This window comes from Propithecus coquereli, unplaced genomic scaffold, assembly GCF_000956105.1.
Source record: "Propithecus coquereli isolate 6110/MARCELLA unplaced genomic scaffold, Pcoq_1.0 Scaffold2, whole genome shotgun sequence".
In the NCBI taxonomy this organism is placed as follows: domain Eukaryota; kingdom Metazoa; phylum Chordata; class Mammalia; order Primates; family Indriidae; genus Propithecus; species Propithecus coquereli.
This window is the reverse complement of record NW_012144966.1, coordinates 4738902-4761817: the sequence shown is the minus strand read 5'-3', so window position 1 is coordinate 4761817 and position 22916 is coordinate 4738902. Positions and strand designations below refer to the sequence as shown.

The window sequence follows — 22916 nt, the reverse complement described above, 5'->3', positions numbered from 1 at the left end:
CTGCATCTATTAAGGTGATCGTATGGTGTTTGTTTTTGCTTCTGTTTATGTTGTCAATCACATTTATGGATTTATGTATGATGGACCATTCTTGCATCCTTGGGATGAAGCCCACTTGCTTGTGGTGGATTATTTTTTTGGTGTGCAAGTGAATTCAGTTTGCTAGGATTTTATTGAGAATTTTTGCATCTATATTGATAGGGAATATTGCTCTGTAGTTTTCATTTTTATTGTGTCCTTTCCTGGCTTTGGTATTGAGATGATGGTGGCTTCATAGAACAAGTTGGGAAGGAGTCTTCCTTATCTATGTTATGAAATAATTTCTGCAGTATGGGTATCAATTCTTTTGAAACTATCTGGTTGAAACTGTCTGGTCTGGGACTTTTTTTGTTAGAAGATTTTTTATTGCTGCTTCAATTTTGTTACTCATTATTGATCTGTTCAGGAGTTCTATGTCTTCCTGATTGAGCCTAGGGAGGTTATATCTTTCTAAGGACTTATCCATTTCCTCAACATTTTCAAGTTTATGTGCATGGAAATTTTTATAGTATTTTTGTGTGCATGGATATTTTGTATTTATGTGGTATCAGTTGCAATATATCCTCTTTCATTTTTTATTGAGCTTATTAGGATCCTTTCTATTCTGTTTCTGGTTACTCTAGCAAGAGTTCTATCAATTTTTTCACCTTTTCAAAGAACTAACTTTATTCATTAATCTTCTGTATAATTCTTTTGTTATTGATTTCATTTAGTTTTGCTCTGACCTTAGTTATTTCTTTTCTTCTGCTGGGTTTGGGATTGGTTTGCTCTTTCTTTTCTAATTCCTTGATAAGATTCATTGGAGTGTTTATTTGTGATTTTTCTCTCTTTTTGATGTAGACACTTAAGGCTATGAATTTTCCTTTTATGACTACTTTTGCCGTATCTCACAGATTTTTATAACTTTGTATCCTCTTTGTCATTTATTAAAGGAATCTTTTTATTTCCATGTTAATTTCCTCCTTGACCTGTATATCATTTAGCAGTAGGTCATTTAATTTCCATGACTTTGTGTAGAGTTGTGTGTTTCTGTTGGAATGGATTTCTAATTTTATTCCATTGTGGTCTGAGAATACCTATGGTATAATTTCTGTTTTTTTAAATTTATTGAGATATGTTTTGTGGCCTAACATGTGATCAATCTTGGGGAATATTCCATGTGCTGATGAGAAGAACATATATTCACTAGCTTTTGGATGGAATGTTCTGTAAATGTCTGGTATCCCCATTTGTTCTAGAGGTCCATTTAAGCCCAGCGTTTCTTTGTTTATTTTCTGGTTTGAATATCTGTCCAGTTCTGTCAGTGGAGTGTTGAAATCCACTTCTATTATGATGTTGCTATTTATCATTTTGTTTAGATCTAGTACGATTTGCTTTATGCATCTGGGTGCACCTGTGTTAGGTGCATAGATATTTAGGATTGTTATGTTCTCTTGTTGAATTGTTTCCTTTACCATTATATAATGACAGTCTTTGTCTTTTTTTGTATTGTTGAAGTCTGTGTTATCTGATATGGGATTGGCTATACCAGCTTTCTTTTGGTTCCCATTTGCATGAAATATTGTTTTACATTTCTTCACCTTGAGTCTGAAGGAGTTCTTGTGGGTTATATGTGTTTTCTCAGCAACAGCAGATACTTGTATTTTTTTATCCATCCATCCATCCATCCATCCAGCCAGCCAGCCTGTATTTCTTGAGTAGGGAATTCAGGCTGTTCATATTTATTGAAAGAATTGATAAGTGCAATGGGTTTCTGTTCATCCTGTTGAGTAGAACTTTATTGCTTTGTTTTACCTCTTAAGCCATTATGGTATATGGGCTCTGAGCTTTAGCTTTTGGTTGATTTTACGTTGGTGGTTATGTATTGTGCTGTTCAATGTATAATGCAGATCTGAGTACTTCCTGCAGGGCTTGTCTGTTCTTGACAAATTCCCTCAGTGTTTGCTTGTCTGAGAAAGTCTTTATTTCTCCCTCATATAGGAAACTCAGTTTTTCAGGATACAGAAATCTAGACTGGCCATCATTATGTTTTAGAAGACTGAGAATGGGGCCCTAATCCCTTCTGGCTTATAAGGTCTCAATTGAGAATCTTCCATTAGTCTGATGGGTTTTCCTTTGTAAGTTACCTGATGTTTTTGCCTTATGGCTCACAGGAGTTCCTTCTTTTTGTTAACTTTGGCCAGTCTTATGAATATGTTTTGTGGTCATTGCCTCTTTGGGATGAATCTCCCAGGAGTCTGTTGAACTGCTTGTACCTGGATATTTAAGTTTCTAGCAAGACCAGGGGAATTTTCCTTAGTTATTCCCTAAAATAGGTTTTCCAACCCTGTGTATTTTCTTCTTCACCCTCAGGTATGGGTTTGATTCTTATGTTAAGCCTCTTTACATAATCCCATATTTCTTGTATGCTTTGTTTGTTCCTCTTATTTCTCTCCTCTTTGTTTTTTGCTGACTTGTTTAATTCATAGATGGTATGTTCAAGTTCTGAGATTCTTTCTTTTGCCTGATCTAGAATACTCTTAAGGCTTTCCACTTTGTTTTGAATTTCCTTGAAATTTTTATTTCCAGAAATTGTTTGATTTTTTTGAAATAATTTGATTTCTGTAGTTAACTTTTTATTCAATTCCTGTATTATTTTTGTGGTTTCTTTTTGTTCAGTTTCTATTTTTCTTGTATTTCATTAGTTTACTTATAAACCATATTCGAAATTCTTCATCAGTCGTTTCAATATTTTTGTTTTGGTTGGTATCCATTGGTAAGGAGTTACGGTTTTCTTTTTTGGGGCATCCTTTTGCTCTGATTTTTCATATTTATGGAGTCCTTTTGCTGATTTCTTCTCATCTGGCATTTTGCTCGAGACCTGGGGGTGCTAGGCCTCACTTGCAGGCCTGTTTCTGGGCTCCCAAAGATTGATCTCTGAGCATCCCAGGGGGAGAAGTGCTGGTCCTGAGTTTTCTATGTGGTGTTTTAGCAGGTTTGATAAATCATTTGGGTTACCTCTGATCTGTTGTTTTCACCTCTTTCCAATAGTGCGAAATGAGTTAGGTCCCCCAGCTTAATCTCCGAGGTGGTATGTGGTACTTCTGTGCATGAATCAGCCACTCCCTATTTGCTTGAGTTGGTGGAAGATGCTGTGCTTAACTCTAGAGTTGTGCCTTGTGTTATTGGTTGATGTTTGTGTGGAAGAGCCAACTGCCGAGATGTTATTTTGTGCCTATGTTAAACTCTGGTTCCCCAGGTGGGGCACTGAATGCTCCAAGCTTTGGAGGAACCCTCCAGATCCCAGGTGGGTTACTTGATCTCTACTCCCACTGAGGTGAGGGGAGGAAGAAGACAGATTGTAGCTTGATTGTGAGAGCTTGAAAGGCTTTGCACAACCTTCATGGGGCTCAGGTTGCTTTTCTGGCTGCTAGGGGGTGCCACTGGTATGATTTCAGGGGAAGTTCTCCAAACCAGGAAGGCTCTCTCTTCCCAAAGGAGGAGTGTAATCACTTAGGTGCTAAGGCTTCAAGCTCGGCTCTTTCCGCCCTTATGTACTAGCACAGTTTCTCTGTGGGGAAAGGTGAGCCGCATCCCTAATTGCCACTCCCTGGAACTCCAAGACACACTCCAATCAGATCAGTTCACATTGAGTTCCCTTACCACCTGAGAGCAGCTCTTGGACTTCCACCCAGTCCATGTATCTGACCTAGTGGCATGTATCTTTGCAAAATGTTGGTGGGAAAATAATTCCCTGATTGTGCACCCGTGTTCCCCAACAAGACCCCAAGGGGAGAGTTTTATGCCTCTCTATCCACAGAGGCTGTTGCTCCCGTTTAGTGGTGCACCCGAGGCATTGCTTGCCGTGGAAACCAGGGGTAGGCTATTTCTCTCTGAGTGCTGCACCTTTATCCATTATGGTGTTTCTCCAGCCGGGGTGGGGATTGGGTACACTCACAGATCCTTGTTTCTCAGCACCCCTCCACACTCTCTCATGGGGTATGTTCACAAGGGCTTCCTCACTACCTGAGTCCAGGACCATGACCTCTCCCCTATGTCTCCCTCCACCATTCTCATATCTGGGGAGGTCTGGGGCTGGCTCGCCTATCTCAGCTGCCAGGGCGCGATCCCACGAAAGCCTGGCAGGGAGGAAACTCTGAAGTTGTGGCAGCCCTGCTCTCCATGGCGAGTTCAGTTGGGAGTGTACAGCGGCTGCAGGAAGTGCACACTGGCCATAGAGAAGCAGCTGTTTATGAGCTTCTCCATTCAGAGTATTCTGGAGGTTGCAGTGGGTTGGGGAGGGACTGTAGCTACAGTCACCTGAGCTCAAAGTACTTTCTCTGATGCTGTGAATAGGGGGTTGCAGAGGAGAAAGTGTCTAGATATAAGAAAGCTGGCACTCCCGTCTCTCGTAACATTTTCCCATGGGGTGTCCCGTATGGACACCCGAACACGTGGGGTTTGTTGGTTCACCCCAGTCTTCCTCTTTAGCACTGTGCTGGGCTCGTGGATAGTGAAAGCATCTTAAGTATACTTTGTGTCCCGCTGTTCACTGAAGGCACTTAGGTGGGTAGGGAAACCCCACTTACCCTTTCACTGGGCTTTGATCCTCTTTGGTTTCGATCTGTGCCGCTATTTTCTCCTCTCTATCTTCTTCTTTCTCAGGTTTGCAGGTTTTCTCTGTGTGGTCCCCAAATGTCTCAGTTGTCTCTGTCTGTGATCCTCACTTGAGCTAGGACTCTTCTCTGCCCTCCTCAGTCCAATATTCTACCTTTCAGCCCTGATGGTTCCACAAGCGATGTCTTTAGTCGGCCATCTTCTATTTAAGGTTTTAGGAGGATAACTTTAAATACTTAAAAAAATATTTTATCTAAAATTCTTGCTTTGTTGTGACTTGACATTTATTTATTTCTATAGTCTACATCAGCGGTCCCCAACCTTTTTGGCACTAGGGACCAGTTTCATGAAAGACAATTTTTCACAGACCAGGGGTGGGGGGGATGTTTTTGGGATGATTCAAGTACATTACATTTATTATGCAGTCAAACCTCTCTGGTAATGATAATCTGTATTTGCAGCTGCTCCCCATTGCCACCATCACTGTCCCTGCTCCACCTGAGCTCATCAGGCATTAGATTCTCATAAGGAGTGTGCAGCTTCGATCCCTTTCATGGTGCAGTTTACAGTAGGGTTCTGGTCCTGTGAGAATCTAATGCTGCCTCTGATCTGACAGGAGGTGGAGCTCAGGTGGTGATGTGAGCAATAGGGAAGGGCTATAAATACAGATGAAACTTTGCTCCCTTGCCTGTCACTCACCTCCTGCTCTGGGGCCTGGTTCCTAACAGGCTGTGGAGCACTACCTTGGGGGTTGGGGACCGCAGGTCTACATTATCAAAAAATGCCTTAAATTTTATCTATGTAAATGTGTAAACACATACTGAATCAATAATTTCACAAAGTTTGTAGTGAATTTTGAAAATTTGAGAGTAGATTTGATTTTGTATGGTTTTAGTAAGTTCATGATATTCTAATTAATATAAGAAACTATTAAATATAGTAAAAAGAGCTTATGTTATTATTTGTTTTTGTTGCAATAAATGATGTAGTAGTACTTTTTGCACATTAAAAGTTGGTCTGTAAATAAAAAGTCAGTCAAGTTTCCTGTGCTACTGTCTAATATTGATGATACACATCTTCTGGCAATTATTTTGTTTTTGTTATACTACTTGAAAGCAAACAATGTTTTAAAAATTAAATTGAAGTATTTCCTATTAATATAACTGTTTAAATATTTGTTACTGTTGAAACTACTACCTTTCTAGTCTTATGTGCGTAGGGGGTTATTAGAAATGTTATGGACCTCAAGTAGATAGCTGAAATTGTAATCCAGAACAGGAAGGTTTTAGAGATAATCAACTTTAAAGACATAGTGAGAGATAAAATTAAAACACTTATATTATTGAAGGGCAACTATGAGAAGCATCATAATTCATTGATATTTTGAATCTGGATGACTTGGGCAGGTGTTGGTGTTAATTCAAGGGATTGTTGGGATAGAAGGATTCTTGATTCCTATATTATTTTATTTAAGGATTAATTTTGCAGTTCCAGGCATGGAGTTAAGACAGGCTCTTTTTTCTTTAAAAGTAAGAGTCTTATACTGAGACTCACATTCATAAGGTATAAGTTAAATACAGGCAACCTTTAGTGAGAACCAATAGAGGAAGAAAGAAGGTAAATCTCTAGTGAAAGAGGAAAACTAAAGATATATAACTTTTTATCAATGAAGGTAGGGTTCCATGCACACTGTCAGCACTAATGATTGTTAGAGTTGTTTTTGTAGCTAGCAGATTCTCAAGAAAACTAAGTACTTCCTCTTCAAATGGGAGGAAAGATGACTTTTCTATTGAGAGGTACAAAAATATAGGAGGCTGGGGGCAGTGTAGCCTCTGGCTGTCCCGTAGAGACTCACAAGTCCTTCCTTTTTATTTGGCTACCTGGATAGTGTCTTGACTCTTAATAAAAACAGCCAAACATTTTAGGGGCTGGACTGACCAAACATATTGAAGGTGGGCACAAGTAAATATCTTGCTAAAAATAAATAGCTAAATGCCAGTTACACTTTTACATTTCAAACTAGTATCCAAATTTAAACTGTATTATATTTAATTTCCATTATTAGGGGGGCATAGATGTAGCCTATTGACTTCTCTTATTTTAGAGACAATTTGATGTCTAAGAGAAGTGTCTTTTTTATAAAGTAACATTTGTTTAGGAAGCCTAATAGCCCTTAAAGGATCCATATCAGGGGATTTTTCTTGCTTTTTGAGTATTTTGATTTGTAACCAAAGTTCTTCCGATTATCTTCAAGTTACTCCATTCTGTGTAATCCGTAACCTTAGAAATGGAATGGTTTTAGCTATGAAAAGTAATGGGCACTCAGGTGAATGGTATGTTATTTATACTTAAGTTCTAATGTGAGTCAATATTAAGTATACATATCATTAAGTATATATAAGAATAACTTTGTATGTTTTATTTGATGTGACATTTAAGTCTGTATGGGCACTTACAGATTTTTCTTGTATTACATAGTAAAACATTCTGCCTACTGGATCATCTGTTTAAAAATACATGAATAATTAATTAATTTTTTTATCTAGTGAGACTAAAGAGCAAATAGTACTACTTTGCATGAAATGATGGAAAAGTATGTTTGTAAAAGTTATTGAAGGTATAGATAAAGAATTTTTTTGTTTAATTAGGCTTTTCTAGGTTCTAAAGATAATTAAATGCTAGAAAGTCTTACCTTCTTTTTGTTTGAATAAACAAAATGGATTAAGAATTAAAAATTACTGTTATTACTTATAATGGATTTATGTATTAAAACCAAATCTCTAAGAAGTATACATATTAGATAATGAGAAATACCTGTAGGTGGAGTCAAGATTTTCTTAAGAAAACAGTCTTGGTTCCTCTTCAGTATATGAGCAGACGAGGAGGGATCTAGGAATTAGGATTCTGTCCCATGGAGCATAGCTATAATAATTTTATTCTTGAAAAAGTTCAAAGCAGGTACTACCTGTGGTTCATTTTCATGGTCATTATAAAACTCTCAAGGCACCCTGTGTTCGAACATGTTATTTTTCTAATTTTAAATGAAACTTCTAAGATAAATTAGCAGTAAAATGCAACTTTCTCCAAAGTCCCCCTTCCCAGTCAATGTAATAATATTGTATATAGAATTATTGGATAGAAGCCAATTAGGTTTTACAGAATAGTTTTCTATGAATGATGGTTTGGGGCTGGGCACTCTGAGAGGCTGAGGCGGGAGGATCATTTGAGCTCGGAAGTTTGAGACCAGCCTGAGCAAGAGCGAGACCCCGTCTCTACTAAAAATAGAAGAAATTAGCCAGGTGTGGTGGCATGCACCCTACAGTGCCACCTACTCAGGAGGCTTAGGCAGGAGGGTCTCTGGAGCCCAGGAGTTTGAGGTTACAGTGAGCTATGATGACACCATTGTACTTCAGTTGGGGCAACAGAACAAGACTCTGTCAAACAAACAAAAAAAAATGATGGTGTGGTTTTACATTACCTGTTATAATATTAAATAGATAATAAGAATAATTGTTTTTGAATCAGTTGCTTTTGTCAATAATATCATTTGCATAGAGTAAAACATAGCATAGTTCTCTGTATCTAGCTGATTAAGAATTTGTTTTGAGGCCTTAAGCTATAAGCTAAAAAGATGAGGGAAGAGTAATATTAAAATATATACTTAGTATATCTAATTGATGCTGAAAATATTAATATAAAATTTTATTTCTTATAGGTTCTACAAATCAACAAGACTTCTCCACAGGGAAAAGTGAAGATTTGGGAACAGTCCAGGAGAAGTCTACTAAAAGCCTTGTTATAGGTCCTCTTGATTTTCACTTGGATAGTAGTGCAGTACATAGGATTTTGAAAATGATTGTTTGTGCCTTGGAACATGAATATGAACCATATAGCAAGCTAAAACCAGGTTTGTTTTGGATTAATTCTGAATCTGTTGCCAGTTGATTTAAATGATTATATAATTCAGTTTGTGCTGTTTTGCCAACTTTCCCTTTTTAGTGTATTTTGCCTGTCTGCAAGGACTTTTATATATTCACTTGTTAATTTAAAGAATAAATTCTTTAAATGGAAGTTGTAGTAGAAGAGGTCAAAACTTGGAAATTATTTTTATGTGTACTTTATTTGCCAGTAATTGTCAGTATTTTATTGTCATACCTTTTTGATACTCTTTCTCGTGTATGCTTGTTAGTTATGACCATTTTTTCATCTTCATGGATTCTGAGGAGCCAGTTATTAAGCTGGACTTTAAACCTACAAATTTAATACTCAGGAAAACTTAGGTACTGCTGGTAAAAAAGAATTTGCTATACAACTAATGTTTTCTCGTGATATGAAGTTATGGCTATCATAGTTTCATAAAATACAAATTCAATTTGAATGCAGTAAAGCAATTCTTGAGTAGAGTAGAACATAATAGCATAATGAGGGGTATAGGATATTAAGAACTCAGCCTGTGGAATCAGACTGTGGTTTGGAATCTGACCCCCTACTTCTTATTTAATGAACATCTTTGATCTTCCATTTCTCTATTTCTATAATGAGTTATTGTGACAGAGATGGCTAGTTGTTTCCCCAATAGCCATTCTCTTTTTTATAGCAACAGAAATTTAATCTTAGAAATAAAGACTATACATTCCAGGTGTAGTCATGACTAGGTTCTGGCTACAGGAATGGGAGCAGAACTTCATGTGAAGTTTTGGGCCATGACTCTAAAAGGAAAAGAGCATGCCTTCCTGTTTTCCTTCTCTCCTTCCTTCTGACTAGAAAGTAAATATAATGATAGGGGCTGGAGCTGTCATCTTAGACCCTGAGATTTTAGTTGCATGCTGAGGATGACAGAGCAGCAAGGTAAGAACCCAGGTCCTCAGTACTGTGAAAGCATCATGTGTCAGCCCTGGATCCTTTAGGCTCAGATTGTTGTGTGAAAGAGAAATAAATTCCAGCTTTTGTTGAAGTTTCTATTATTTTGCATTTGTCACAGCAACTTCACTGTTATCTTAAATGATACGCTAATAGGACCTACTTCCAAAAGTGCTTGTGAGTACTAAGTGAGGTATTGCATATAAAAGTACTTAACCCAATGTTAGTGCAGAGGAAGTGCTTGGCATGTTCATGCATTCATTTCTTGCATCTGACTTGTAATGCCACACACTCTTCTAAGTGCTAGGATAGTATAGCAAACAAAATATACAGAGTCTCTGCCCTCATGGAGCTTATATCTTTGTGGGGTAGATGAATAATAAGTAAAAATATTATTTCAGTCATTAATAAATGCTTTATGAGAAAAAATAAAAGCAGGTGTAGGGAAGAGTGCTAGAGAAAGGAGAGAAGAGTTGTTTTAGTAGGGAGGTTAGGAAAGTCATCTGTGGAGAGTTTATATATGAGCTAACTTGTGAATGATGTAAGGGAGTGAGTCATGCAATATCTGTGAAAAGAGAGTTTTATGTAGACAAGTGCTAGAGCCTTGAGGTAGGAATGATTTTGGCAGTTTACAGAGTATAAAAATACACTGGTATAGCTGGAGCACAATAAATGTTGATAAGTCAGAGAGGTAGACATAAATCACTCTGTCAGGCCATAGGGACCAAGGAATCAAGATTTTATTCTAAATGTAATGGGAAATCATTGGCAAGTTTTGAGTAGGAAGCTATTATTTTAATATGAAATAGTAGAGTTGACATGTATTGTTCATTTTTTAAAATTTTGGATTTTCCTAGTTTTACTTGTACTCATTTGTGTGTGTGTGTGTGTGTGTGTGTGTATTAAGTTTTTTACAGTTTTATCACCTGTGTAGGTTTGTGTGTTCACTACCACAGTCAAGAAAATGAACAGTTCCAATATTGCAAGGATCCCTCTTGTTGCTCTTTTATATATCCACCTCCCCACCATGTCCCTCTCTCTTCTCTTGTTCTTAACCCCTGGAAACCATTTCTTCCATTTCTAAAATTTTGTCATTTTTACATAAGTGGGATCATATAGTATATAAGGTTTTGGGGATTGTCTTATTTTGCTAACCACAGTTCTCTGGAGATTCTTCTAAGTTGTTGCATGTATCAATAGTTTGTTTCTTTTTATTGCTGAGTAGTGTTCCATTGTAGGTACGTACTATGGTTTGTTAGAACTCTCACTTGTGAAAGGACATTTGTGATGAGTCCAATGTTGGGCTATTACAAATAAAGCTGCTCCAAACAATTGGGTACTTGTTTTTGTGTGAACTCTTTCATTTCTTTGGGATAAATCCCTAGGTGTGCAATTGCTGGGTCATACGATAGTTGCATGTTTAATTTTTATAAAGAAACTGCCAAACTGTTTTCAAGAGTAGCTGTATCATTTTATATTTCCATCAGCATTGAATGAGTCATCCAATTTCTCTACCTTCTCCCAACATTTGATGTTGTCACTGTTTTTTAGTGTAGCCATTCTGATAGATGTGTAGTTTTGATTAGTTAGCAACAATCTCGTAGTTTCAGTTAGCATTTCCTTATTGGCTAATGATGTTGAACATCTTTTCCTGTGCTTATTTGCCATCTGTTATTTCTTCAGTGAAATGTCTGTTCATGTCTTTGCCTGTTTTTTTAACTGGATTTTTTCCTAAAAATTTTATTTTTCATTTTATACCTAAGTGTGTCATCCATTTTGAGTTCATTTTTTAATATAAGTGGTGAGATTTAGGTAGAGGTTTATTTATTTGCCTTAGGATTTCTAATTGCTCTAGCACCATTTGTTGAAAAGGCTATCCTTCCTCTATTGAATTGGTTTTGCACCTTTGTCAAAAATCAATTGAGCATATTTATGTGGGTCTGTTTCTGGGTCCTGTAGTCTGTTTTCCATTAGTAGACCTATGATCTTTTGCTCCATCAATACCATATTGACTTGATTACTATAGCTCTATAATAAACCTTTATACTGGATGGAGAAGTTATTCCTTTTGATTGTGGGGGAGTATTTTCAGAGGTTAGAAAGAACCTCTTTATAACTTTCATTAGCTTGTATCTCTAATGGGTTATTGGCTTGGCTGTTTTAATATAGACCTATTGATATACTTTGTTTTTCTCATGTAAAAGTCCAAGGTGGTCAGCATTCTGGGGCAACTCTGTTTTGTGAGCTTGTTTAGACCCAGATTACTATAATTTTGTTGTTGTGCCATCCCCTGAGATACAATTTATCTATATGGTCAGTGTTAGCTCACCATTACAGGGTGTAAATTAATAAGGAAAAAGGGGGAAACAAGAGAATAATGGTAGGTATTATAGTCTCGTTTTTAAAGACTTGGCTCTGTCATCCCATTGGCCCAAATGGTGACATGTTTCCTCACCTAACTACAATGTAATCTCTAGGAGTCTGTATATCTGACTTAAATTCAGAGGGTTTTATTGTTAAATGAAAGAAGGAGACAAATCTCTGTCACAGTGAAAGTATGTCATTTGTGTTTATATATTGGCTTATTTAAATATTGGAAGCAATGTATCATTTCAAAAATGTGATGTATATAAAGAAACTGCTAGCTGACTTTAGGTTTAATATACATGCAGTCCTCACTTTGCATGGTGATATGAAGCTATAAAAATGACCTTGCAAAGTGATGTAAATCAGCGGGAAGAATTAGAATTGTTCTAATTAGAAATCAGAAATTTTGGTCAAAGCATTAAATACTCTCTTACTGTTGGTTATAAATATTTAAAGAAATGATAAAAATAGTAAAAGGAATAGTAAAATTATGAAAGAATTTGATTTCTTTGAAAACACTTAAGAGTTGTTTGAACAATTTTTATCTCCTTTTTGTATAACTTTACAATATGCAGTGTCTTTCCTATGTCTTAGCAAATTGTCATATTCCTTTCTAAGTTTTGATAAGATTCTAACATTTTATCCTATATAGTTCAGTGTCACGAAAACCTCTTCAGAGTTGCTTTAATAGGAAGTATTTTACTTGCGTCATTTCTTCTGAGAGCTCTTCATTCTTTTCATCACAACCACTTTTCTCATCTGGTTGATCAATGTCTTCATCATGTTCCTCTAGCTTCATATCTAGAGTCTTTTGAAAGATACAGTGTCAGTAGTACCATAGTCATTTATTTCTTCTATCACTCCACTTACGTGTGATTAGAATTTCATTTCCAGGCAGGGCGTCGTGGCTTATGCCTGTAATTATAGGCTTTGGGAGGCTGAGGCAAGAGGATCATTTGAGACCAGGAGTTTGACACCAGCCTGAAACCTGTCTCTACCAAAAAAAAATGTATATATTTTATATATATAATATATTTTATATATTTATGTGTGTGTGTGTGTATATATATATATATAAAGCCAGACTCAGGACATGAGCTTATAGCCCCAGCTACTGGGGAGGCTGAGGCAGGAGGATCACTGGAGCCTAGAAGTTCACGGGTTCAGTGAACTATGATTGTGCCACTGTATTCCAGCCAGGTTAACAGAGTGAGACCCTCATCTCAGAAGAAAGAGAAGAATTTCACTTCATTTCCAGTGTTATCACTTTTTGTTTCTTTGCTGTACTTTTATCATTTATCTATTTAGATTATTCATTTTTGTAAAGTGTCATGTGGGATTATCAGTGGTAAATAAGGAGGCAACACTACATGTTTTTCTATCTATGCATGAGCTAAATAACAGCAATACCAGTCTCCAAACCTGACAGAATTTGAAAGAAGTCACGTGATTGGTCATTGATCATCATGCCCATGTTTTGTTTACATAATTATTTGTGGACTGAGAACTAGCTGTTTGTAATTTATACAATTATTAACAGTTAATATACCATGGTAACCGATATTTGAACCAAGTTGTTTGGGAACTGGCATTTTTTTTTCCTTTTTCTTTTTCTTTTCTTTTTTTTTTTTAATTTCAAAGTATTATGGGAGTACAAATGTTATTGGTTACATGGATTGCTTTTGTAATGCTTGAGTCAAGGTTAAAAGTGTGCCCATCACCCAGGTAGTGTTCATTTTACCTGTCCTGAAGAACGATGACTTAATTTTAGCCTTTTGCAACAATTCGGATGGAACTGGAGACCATTATCCTAAGTGAAGTATGTAAAGAATGAGAACTGGTATTTTTAAATTAAACTGTGGTAACTAAAATTCTTGCATATCAGCACTGTGCAAAGTGATGGCTGCCTGAATATACGTATATAGTCGTCCCTCAGTACCTATGGGGAATTGCTTCTGCAAATCATCTCTCGATTACTTAAAATACCTAAACAATGTAAATAGGTGTTATACTGTATTGTTTAGGGAATAATGACAAGTTCAATACAGATAGAACTATCCATTTTTGGCAGGGAGGGGGTTTATTTTTGATCCACAGTTGGTCGAATCTATGGCTATGGAACCCAGGGATACAGAGTACCATATATATATATATATATGTTTGTGTGTGTGTATGTGTATTAAATCTTAAGGTGTTAGCAGTTGTATTTTTTTTTGTTTTTGCTTTTTATTGATGTATATGTGCATATAGGAAAGTACACAAAACCTAAGGGCATAGTTCTGTGAGTTTTGCAAACTTAACCACATCTGTATAACTATTCAAGAAATGGAAACTTACCGGCACTTCAGAAATCCCCATTGTGCCTTCTTTTGATTATTTTTCTGACCTTAAGGGTAACCACTGTCCTTACTTCTAATGTCACAGATTTAGTTTCTCTTATTTTTGAATCATGTAAGTGGAATCAGACAGTATGTGCTCTTTTGTCTCTGGTCTTACCTCACATTATGTTTATGAGATATATTCTCATTGATGTATATATTCCCATTTTGTGAATATACCATAACTTATTTATTCATTTACTGTTTATGAGTATTTGGTTAGTTTTTAGTTTTTTGCTATTTTGTAGTACATGTCTTTGGTGAATTATATGTATGCATTTCTGTTGGCTATCTAAGAGTAGAATCACTAGGTCGAAGGATTGTGTATGTTCACCTTTAGTAGATAATTCTAAAGTGTATTCCTGACCGATTGAACCACTTTACACTCCTATGAGCGGTATAGTAGAGTTTTAGCTGCTTTTGATTAAATTATGGCCTGCTGCCAGTTTTAGTACAGCCCACGATCAGAGAATGGTTTTTATACTTTAAATAATTGGAAAAAATAAAAATAAGAATTGTATTTTGTGACACATGAAAATTATATGAAATTTAATTTTGAGTTTCTATAAGTAAAGTTTTATTGGAACATAGACATGCTCATTTGATTATGTATTGTCTGTGGTTGTTTTTGTGCTACAATGGCAGATTTGAATAATTGTAACAGAGACTATATGGCCCTGAAAGCCTAAAATAGTTCCTATATGGCTTTTTATAGAAAAAGGTTGCTGACCTTTGTTCTCTGTGCATGCTCCATATTTAGTATTCTCAGTCTTTTTCATTTTATCCATTCCAGTGGGTATGTAGTACATTCACATTGTGACTTTATTTGCAGTTACCTAATGCCTAATGATGTTGACCAGCTTTTGATATAATTTTTGGCCATTGGCTATATCATCTTTTGCTTATTCAAGTCTTTTTTGCCCATTTATCTATTGAATTATTTGTCTATTTCTTAATGATTTTCAGGAGATTTTTAATGTTTTTAAAAAATATGCTGTGGATATCATACTTTGGAGGTCTCTCTCTCTCTCTCTCATGTGTGCACTTGCTCTTTTTCTCTCTCTGTCTCTCTCTGAGAAATATTTTCTCCCAGTCTGTGCCTTGCCTTTATATTATCTTAGTGGTATTTGGATGACCAGGCACTTGTTATTGTTTTAAAGAAAGAAATTGGGAATTTATTAAAGATATTTTAAAATAACAAACTGGTAAATTTTTGTGTAGGAAAGACATACATTTACATTCTAGAGTAGCGTAATCTATATTTGTTAGTGGTAACTTATTATTTTATAACTACTTCATTGTTGAAAAGAAAAACAGAATTTGACCTCCATATTTGGGGAACTAATTAATTCATTTTTCAGTTGTTTCAGAAAATTAACTATTTAAAAATATTCCTCATTAAATTCTCTGATTTTCATTTTAGATATTAAGCATGATAATGAAACAATACTGAATCCTGAAGAAGTAGCTTCTCTGGAGGAGTATATTCCTACTCGACATACAAGTGTTACTCTCCTCAAATGTACCTGCACGATTTTCATGGCTGAATTCAACTTGCTAGACCATTTGCTACCTGTCATTATGGGAGAAAAGGTATATTTTGTGATTAACTACTTTTTTCCTTTCATGCATGTATTTTTTTTTGTCATTTAATAAAAGAATATTTGCTCATACAGTTATCCACGATGAAGTAAAATTGTTAATTCTTAAAAAGTAATTTAAATATATATTTTAATAAAATAAACTTAAGCAAAGGATGTATTAATATAAAGAAATGTTGAAGCGCATGGGTCTAGATGTTAGACCTTAGGCAGTTGCTTTATATCTGTAAGATTTGTTTTCTTTTTCTCAAAAACAAAATTATATTTTTTCAAGAAAGCTGACATATTTAGCCAATAAAGAAGCAATAATACCAGGTAGATTCAGACAGTTTATTCCTCACATAGACAGCAAAAGCAAAATCAATAATGGTGTCAGCGCCCACTGTCCCTTGTTCTGTAGGATGACACTGCAACTAACAGGCCAAATGCCTTCTAAACATGTGTGCGAGGGTTCTCTGTTGGCAAGGATCCAATTTCACACTGCAGCTAAGCAGTCATGTAGCCTGTTACTGATAATGTGGAAAGCCCCATATCTCACTTGTATGAGGGATGCTGATGAGAAACTGTTTCATGGCGGCCTCCCTCAAGATGGGAAGGTAAATGAGAAATGGTCTTTCAGTAGCTCCTCATGAGACCACCTATCTTTCCCTGTTATGAGAGTATTATAAGATGTTCTACCAAGGCTTAGGTCTGCTGTGGTTGAACCTTGCCTTCATGGCATCGATTTGTGTAACATTGTCAGGGTGCTGGCATAGACTAGGTCCCCTATAGTACCTAGCTCCTAGGATTATTTTGAAGGTTCACGTCAAAATTGAACAAAAGGTACAGAGAGCTACCATTTAATCCCTCCCCTCCATAGATGCATAACTTCCTTCATTATCAACATACCTCGGTAAAGTGGTGTATTTGTTATAATTGATGAACCTACCATATCATTATCATTCAAAGTCCATAGTTTACATTAGAGTTCACTCCTGGTGTTTTATGTTCTGTGGGTTTTGACAAATGTATGATGACATGTATCTATTGTAACTGTATTACATAGGGTAGTTTCAATGCCCTAAAAATCCTCTGTGCTCTGCCTATTCATACCTCCCTCCCCCTAACCCCTGGCAACCACTAACCACTAATCTTTTTACTGTCTCCATAGTTTTGCCTTTTCTAGAATGTCATGTAGTTGGAATCATACAATATGTAGCCTTTTGACATTGACTTCTTTCACTTAGTAATATGCATTTAAGGTTCCTCCATGTCTTTGATAGTTCCTGTGACTTGATAGTTCATTTCTTTTTAGCACTGACTAATGTTACGTTGTGAATGTACCACAGTTTATTTATCCATTCACCTACTGAAGGACATCTTGGTTGCTTCCATGTTTTGATAGTTAGGAATAAAGCAGCTATAAACACCCGTGTGCAGGTTTTTGTGTGTGAGCATGTTTTTACCTCCTTTGGGTAAATACGAAGGAGTGTGATTGCTGGGTTGTATGCTACGAGTATATTTAGTTTTCTAAGAAACTACCAAACTGTCTTCTGAATTGGCTGTATGTTGTGTTTTTGCCATTCTAATAGATGTGTAGTGGTATCTTGTTTTAATTTTCATTTCCCTGATGACATATGAGGTGGAGCATTTTTTCATCTGCTTATTTGCCATCTGTATACCTTTTTTGGTGAGGTGTCTCTTCAGATCTGTTGCCCATTTTTTAATAGGGTTATTTGTTTTCTTAATGTTGAGTTTTAAGTGTTTCTTGTAGATTTTGGGTAGTAGTCCTTTATCAGATAGGTCTTTTGCAAATATTTACCCCCCGTCTGTGGCTTGTCTTTGCATTCTCTTGACGGTGTATTTTGCAGAGCAGAATTTTGAAATTTTAATGAAGTACAGCATATCAGTTCTTTCTTTTATGGATTGTGCCTTTGATATTGTATCTAAAAGTCATCACCATTCCCAAGGTCATCACCTTGTATCTTTTAAGAAATTGGTCTATTTCATGTAGATTATCAAATTTGTGGGCATTGAATTGGATAGTATTTTTTTTTAATTGAAGTAAGGAAAAAAACATAGTATTTCTTTATTATCCTGTTAATATCCATGGGATTTGTAGTGATGTTCCTCTTTCATTTCTGATATCAATAATTTGTGTCCTCTTTCTTTTATTCTTAGTTAGCCTGGCTAGAGGCTTATTCATTTTTGTTGATTTTTTTCACAGAAATAGCTTTTGGTTTTGTTGATTTCCTGTTTTCAGTCTCATTGATTTGTTTCAATTTTTGTTTAATTTAATGTTTAATGTTTGTAATAATTATTTCTTTTCTTCTGCTTATTTTGGGTTTAGTTTGCTCTTTTTCTAGTTTCCTAAGGTTAGATGATTGATTTTAGATTTTCCTCTTTTCTTATGTTAATATATATATTCAATGCTATAAACTTCCCTCTAATTACTGCTTTCACTGCATCCCACAAATTTTGATAAGCTGTATTTTCATTTTCACTTAATTCAAAGTATTTTTAATTTCTCTCGAGATTTTTTTCTTCGACTCATGTGCTATCGAAAAGTTGCTTAATCTCCAAGTATTTTGAGATTTTTTTCAGTTAAGAGTTCTATTATCGATTTCTAGTTTAATTCCATTGTAGTCTGAGAACAAACATTAGAGGATTTCTATTCTTTTAAACTTGTTTTGATGTGTTTTATGGCCTAGAATGTGTTCTATCTTGGTGAATGTTCCATGCAAGCTTTAAAAGAATTCTGCTCTTGCTGGATGAAACCATCCATTGATGTCCGTTATATCTAGGTGACAGATAGTGTTAAGTTCAGTTCCTTATCGATTTTCTGTGTGTTGGATCTGTTTACTTATAATAGAAGGATGTTGAAGTCTACAACTAAAATAGTGGATTCATGTATTTTGTCCTTTAAGTTCTATCAGCTTTTGCTTCATGTATTTTTACACTGTGTCTTTAGGCATATACGGAGAGTTGACTTCTTTATCATTACTGAATCCCCTTTATCCTGGATAACTTTCCTAAGTCTGATTTCTCCTTTGTCTGAAATTAACATAGACAGTCCCACTTTCTTTTGATTAGTGTTAGTATGATATATATTTTTCTATTTAATCTCTATGTGTCTTTATATTTAAAGTGGATTTCTTGTAGGCAACATATTGAGTCTTTTTCTTGATCTACTGTCTCTCTTTTAATTGGTTGATTAAAATTATTGATGTGAGGTGGGCGATTATTGATATAATTGGATTTATATCAACCATATATATTATTATTTTCTATTTATTGCCCTTGTTCTTTGTTCCTGTTTTTGTCTTCCACTCTTTTTTTTCCTTTTTGTGGTTTTAATTGAGCATATATGATTCTATTTTTTATTTTCTTTCCTTGGTTAGCATATCTGCTCTACCACTTTTTTTACTCATTTTAGTGTTTGCCCTACAGTTTGCATTATATGTTACAACTAATTCAGATCCACTTTCAAATAACCCTATATCACTTTACAGGTAGTGTGAGTTCTTTATAAAAAACAAATCTAACTTGAGCTTCCTATTCTTTGTATCATTGCTGTGACTCATTTTTCTTCCATATAAGCTTGCATAAACCTATATATTAACAATATATATACATACACGCATACATACATAAGCATACATAATTGAATACATTGTTGCTATTATTATTTTCAATAAACTTACATGTTGGATAAATAAAGAATAAGAAAAATTAAAGGTTTTAATTTTATCTTTACTAATTCCTTCCCTATGCTCTTTGTTTCTTTATGTAGATATGAGATTCTGACTTTTATCATTTTCCTTCTCGCTAAAGAATTTCTTTTACTATTGCTTGTAACGCAGGTCTGCTGGCAACAAATTTCCTCAATTTTTGTTTGAGAAAGTCTTTTTTTTCTCCTTCACTTTTGAAATGTAATTTCATGGATACAGAATTCTAGGTTGGTGGATTTTTTTCTTCTCAACACTTAAAGTACTTCATTTTACTCTCTTCTTGCTTGCATGTTTTTTGAGTAGAGGTCAAATATAATTCAGTTATTGTTTCTTTATAGGTAAGATGTATTTTTCCTCTGGTTTTTTTCAGGAACTTATCTTTGATTTTCTGTCCTTTGAAAATGATTTGGTTAAGTGTAGGTTTTTTGTTTTTTTTTTTTTAATTTATCCTGCTTGGTGTTTTCTGAGCTTCCTGGATCTGTGGTTTGGTCTCTGACATTAATTTGGTGAAGCTCTTAGTTATTATTGCTTTAGATGTTTCTTATGTTCCTTTCTCTTTTTCTTCTCCTTCTGGAATTTCTATCATATATATGTTAATGTCTTTTGTAGTCATCCCAGAGTTCTTGAATATTTTGCTTTTTGGTTTGCTTTTCAATTTTGGCAGTTTTTATTGAGATATCCTCAAGGTCAGAGATTCTTTCTTCAGCCATATTTAGTCTTCCAGTATGCCCATCAAAGAGAAAAATGCTAGTAAAGAGGCCTCATTGAGAAAGCAGCCCCCAAATCTGGATAAAATTTCCTTTATACTGTTGGCTAACTCTTAAGCTGCCCATGTGCAAAGCAAGACTTCAGGACACACAGCAGAAAACACAGGCTAAATAGCAAAGTAGAAATTTCACTATCTGCATGGTGTCAAGTATCAACAGTTACAGTTTAGGCCCTGCCATTTTAGCACCTGGGGCTCTCCTTTGAAATTTCTAAGAGCCATACCATAGGAATAAGTGCAAATCGAAATAGATTACTTCTATGAAAACCTAATTGCAGTCCTGCATAGGACCATGATGATATGCTTGCATTCTGTCCACTTGCCAAAGAATAGTTAACTTATTTCAGAGGAAGATGATATTATCAAGAGCCTCTATAATTTTTTATCTGTGATGTCAGCTGCCTAATAAAAAATTATGAGGTATACTAGAGAACAGAACCGATTGAATTAAATAGAATGAAAAAAATTAATAATATAAGTAGACATAGACACGATTAAGATATGGGAGTTATTACATGTGGACTTTAACTCTGATAAGTTCAAGGAAAATGACAAAGAGGCAGATTTCAAAGAGACCTCAATCCATAAAAAAAGAACCAAGTTATAAACTGTGAAACTGGAATTTATAAGGATATAGCTTAGAAGTAAAAGGATATAAAAAATATACCATTTAAATGCTAATCAAAAGAAAAATAGTATGGTTATTTTAATACTAGAAAAAGTAGATTTTAAGGTAATAAGTATGATTAGAGATAAAGAGAACCACTTCATAGTGATAAAAATGTGAACTCAAAAGAATGAACAACATAGATAATTCTCACAGATGTTATGTCAGGTGAAAGAATATGTACTGTATGGTATCATTTATATGACGTTCAAGAGTAAAAACTAAATTATGGTGACTGAGGTGAGAATATTGGCTACCTCTGCTGGGAATTTGATATTGCCTCCAATGGGACATGGGGCAGTCTTCAGGTGGGTGGTGATTAAAGATGTTAAACATGGAAAAAGTCATTGAGCTCTACATTTCAGATTTGTGTGCTTTACTTTATCCTTCTTAATAATCCAAAATAAAATCACTTAAAAAAGCAAAGTAATTGCTGACTAAATTGTGGTTTTAAAATTATTAATAATGGTCAAATATCAGGATTGTATGTTCAACTTAGTCAATTGTAGGCACAGTATTTCTTGGTAATGATACTATTGGCCTTTTGGATTGGAGAATTATTATGTAGCATTTACCATCTTTGGCTAATGCCTGGGTAAAGGCCAGTAGTATTGTAATAGTGAAAGACAAAACAATGAAACCGGCTCTTCTCACAGATTTTTACATTCCTCTGGATAGAAAGTCATGATGTTCCTCACTGAGAACCACAGGTAAGGCATATTAAGGAAGTAAAGGAGTTCTTGGACAGGAAAGGGTTACTGGCCAATAAGGGTACATACTCCAGAAGTCTTGAAATTACCTGTATTTATTCGGAAGCTCAGATTCTGTAACTGAAAATACCAAGCCCATCTCAAGATTTTGAGGATTTTATGAGCCTTTAACATGTGTATTGTTAGTAGACATGATACGGATCAGAAATTTTTCCTTCCTGCAAACGTTGCTTATTGTATTTTTGATACTGTGTGGTGTGGTCCATTTATTTCTTAGTCATCTAACTATGAATAAAGGGACAGAAAATAAAAGATGGCTGACTCTTGTATATCCAGACCATTTTTTGGAATGATTGAGCTTAAGAAAATACCTTCATCATAGTGAGGCATGTAGTTGATTGAAAAAGTAAAAAGCTTTAGCTAAAAAAGCAATGATAATTTTGCAACAAATATGCATTCTTTGAGATCTGGGACATACTTAAAAAGAGAGTTCTGTAGAAAGACATCATTTCTAGATTGATTCGATATTACTGCAAAATGTGCAGGTCTAAATCTTATATAGAGGAAATTGCAACTTATTCACTACTCTTAAAATATAAAATGAAACTATTATTTTCTAGAACTCAAGTACGTTCATGAATACTACAAACTTCCAGTCTCTTCGGCCTTTGCCATCCATTCAGATATTGGTGGATAAAATTAATCTGGAACATTCTGTGCCAATGTATGCTGAACAGTTGGTGCGTGTGGTCAGCAGCCTTACTCAACCTTCTGATAATCTGCTTCATTATTGCTATGTACACTGCTACCTTAAGGTACGAAAAGGGAATTTTCTTTTTTATTAGTATCTATTTGCTTTTGGAATCATCAGATCAGTTTCCTTTTCTTGGAGTTGTAATTTCACAGAATTAGTACTTCATAAGAAAATTTAAATAAAATATAGATTTATTCATTATTCCAATTTAATATAATAAAAGTATACTTATTTTAAAGATTTTTCTTCAGTTATTGGAGATCAGTGGCTTGATGTTTATAAGTGAATGGTAGTTATAACTTTTGAAGATTTTGTCATTGATGATTTTTATCAGCAGTGTAAAAAAGAGCACTTCGTTTAATATGGATGCTTTAAATGACTTGTAATTTCTTTGAAGGGAACATTTATGTGAGGAATAATGTATGAAGAGGATTTAACACATTTTTTTTTTTTTTTTTTTTGAGGCAG

The 22916-nt window shown here is 35.0% G+C and overlaps 1 protein-coding gene across 1 annotated transcript in view; it reads left to right on the top strand.

The window, feature by feature from the left end:
* VPS13B (vacuolar protein sorting 13 homolog B (yeast)) overlaps nt 1–22916 on the top strand; it is a 933283-nt gene that overhangs the window by 92592 nt on the left and 817775 nt on the right. The window contains exons 13-15 of the mRNA XM_012643529.1: nt 8351–8542; nt 15664–15833; nt 22315–22509. Coding sequence (XP_012498983.1) covers nt 8351–8542; nt 15664–15833; nt 22315–22509 — 557 coding nt within the window. The remainder of the gene's footprint in view (nt 1–8350; nt 8543–15663; nt 15834–22314; nt 22510–22916) is intronic.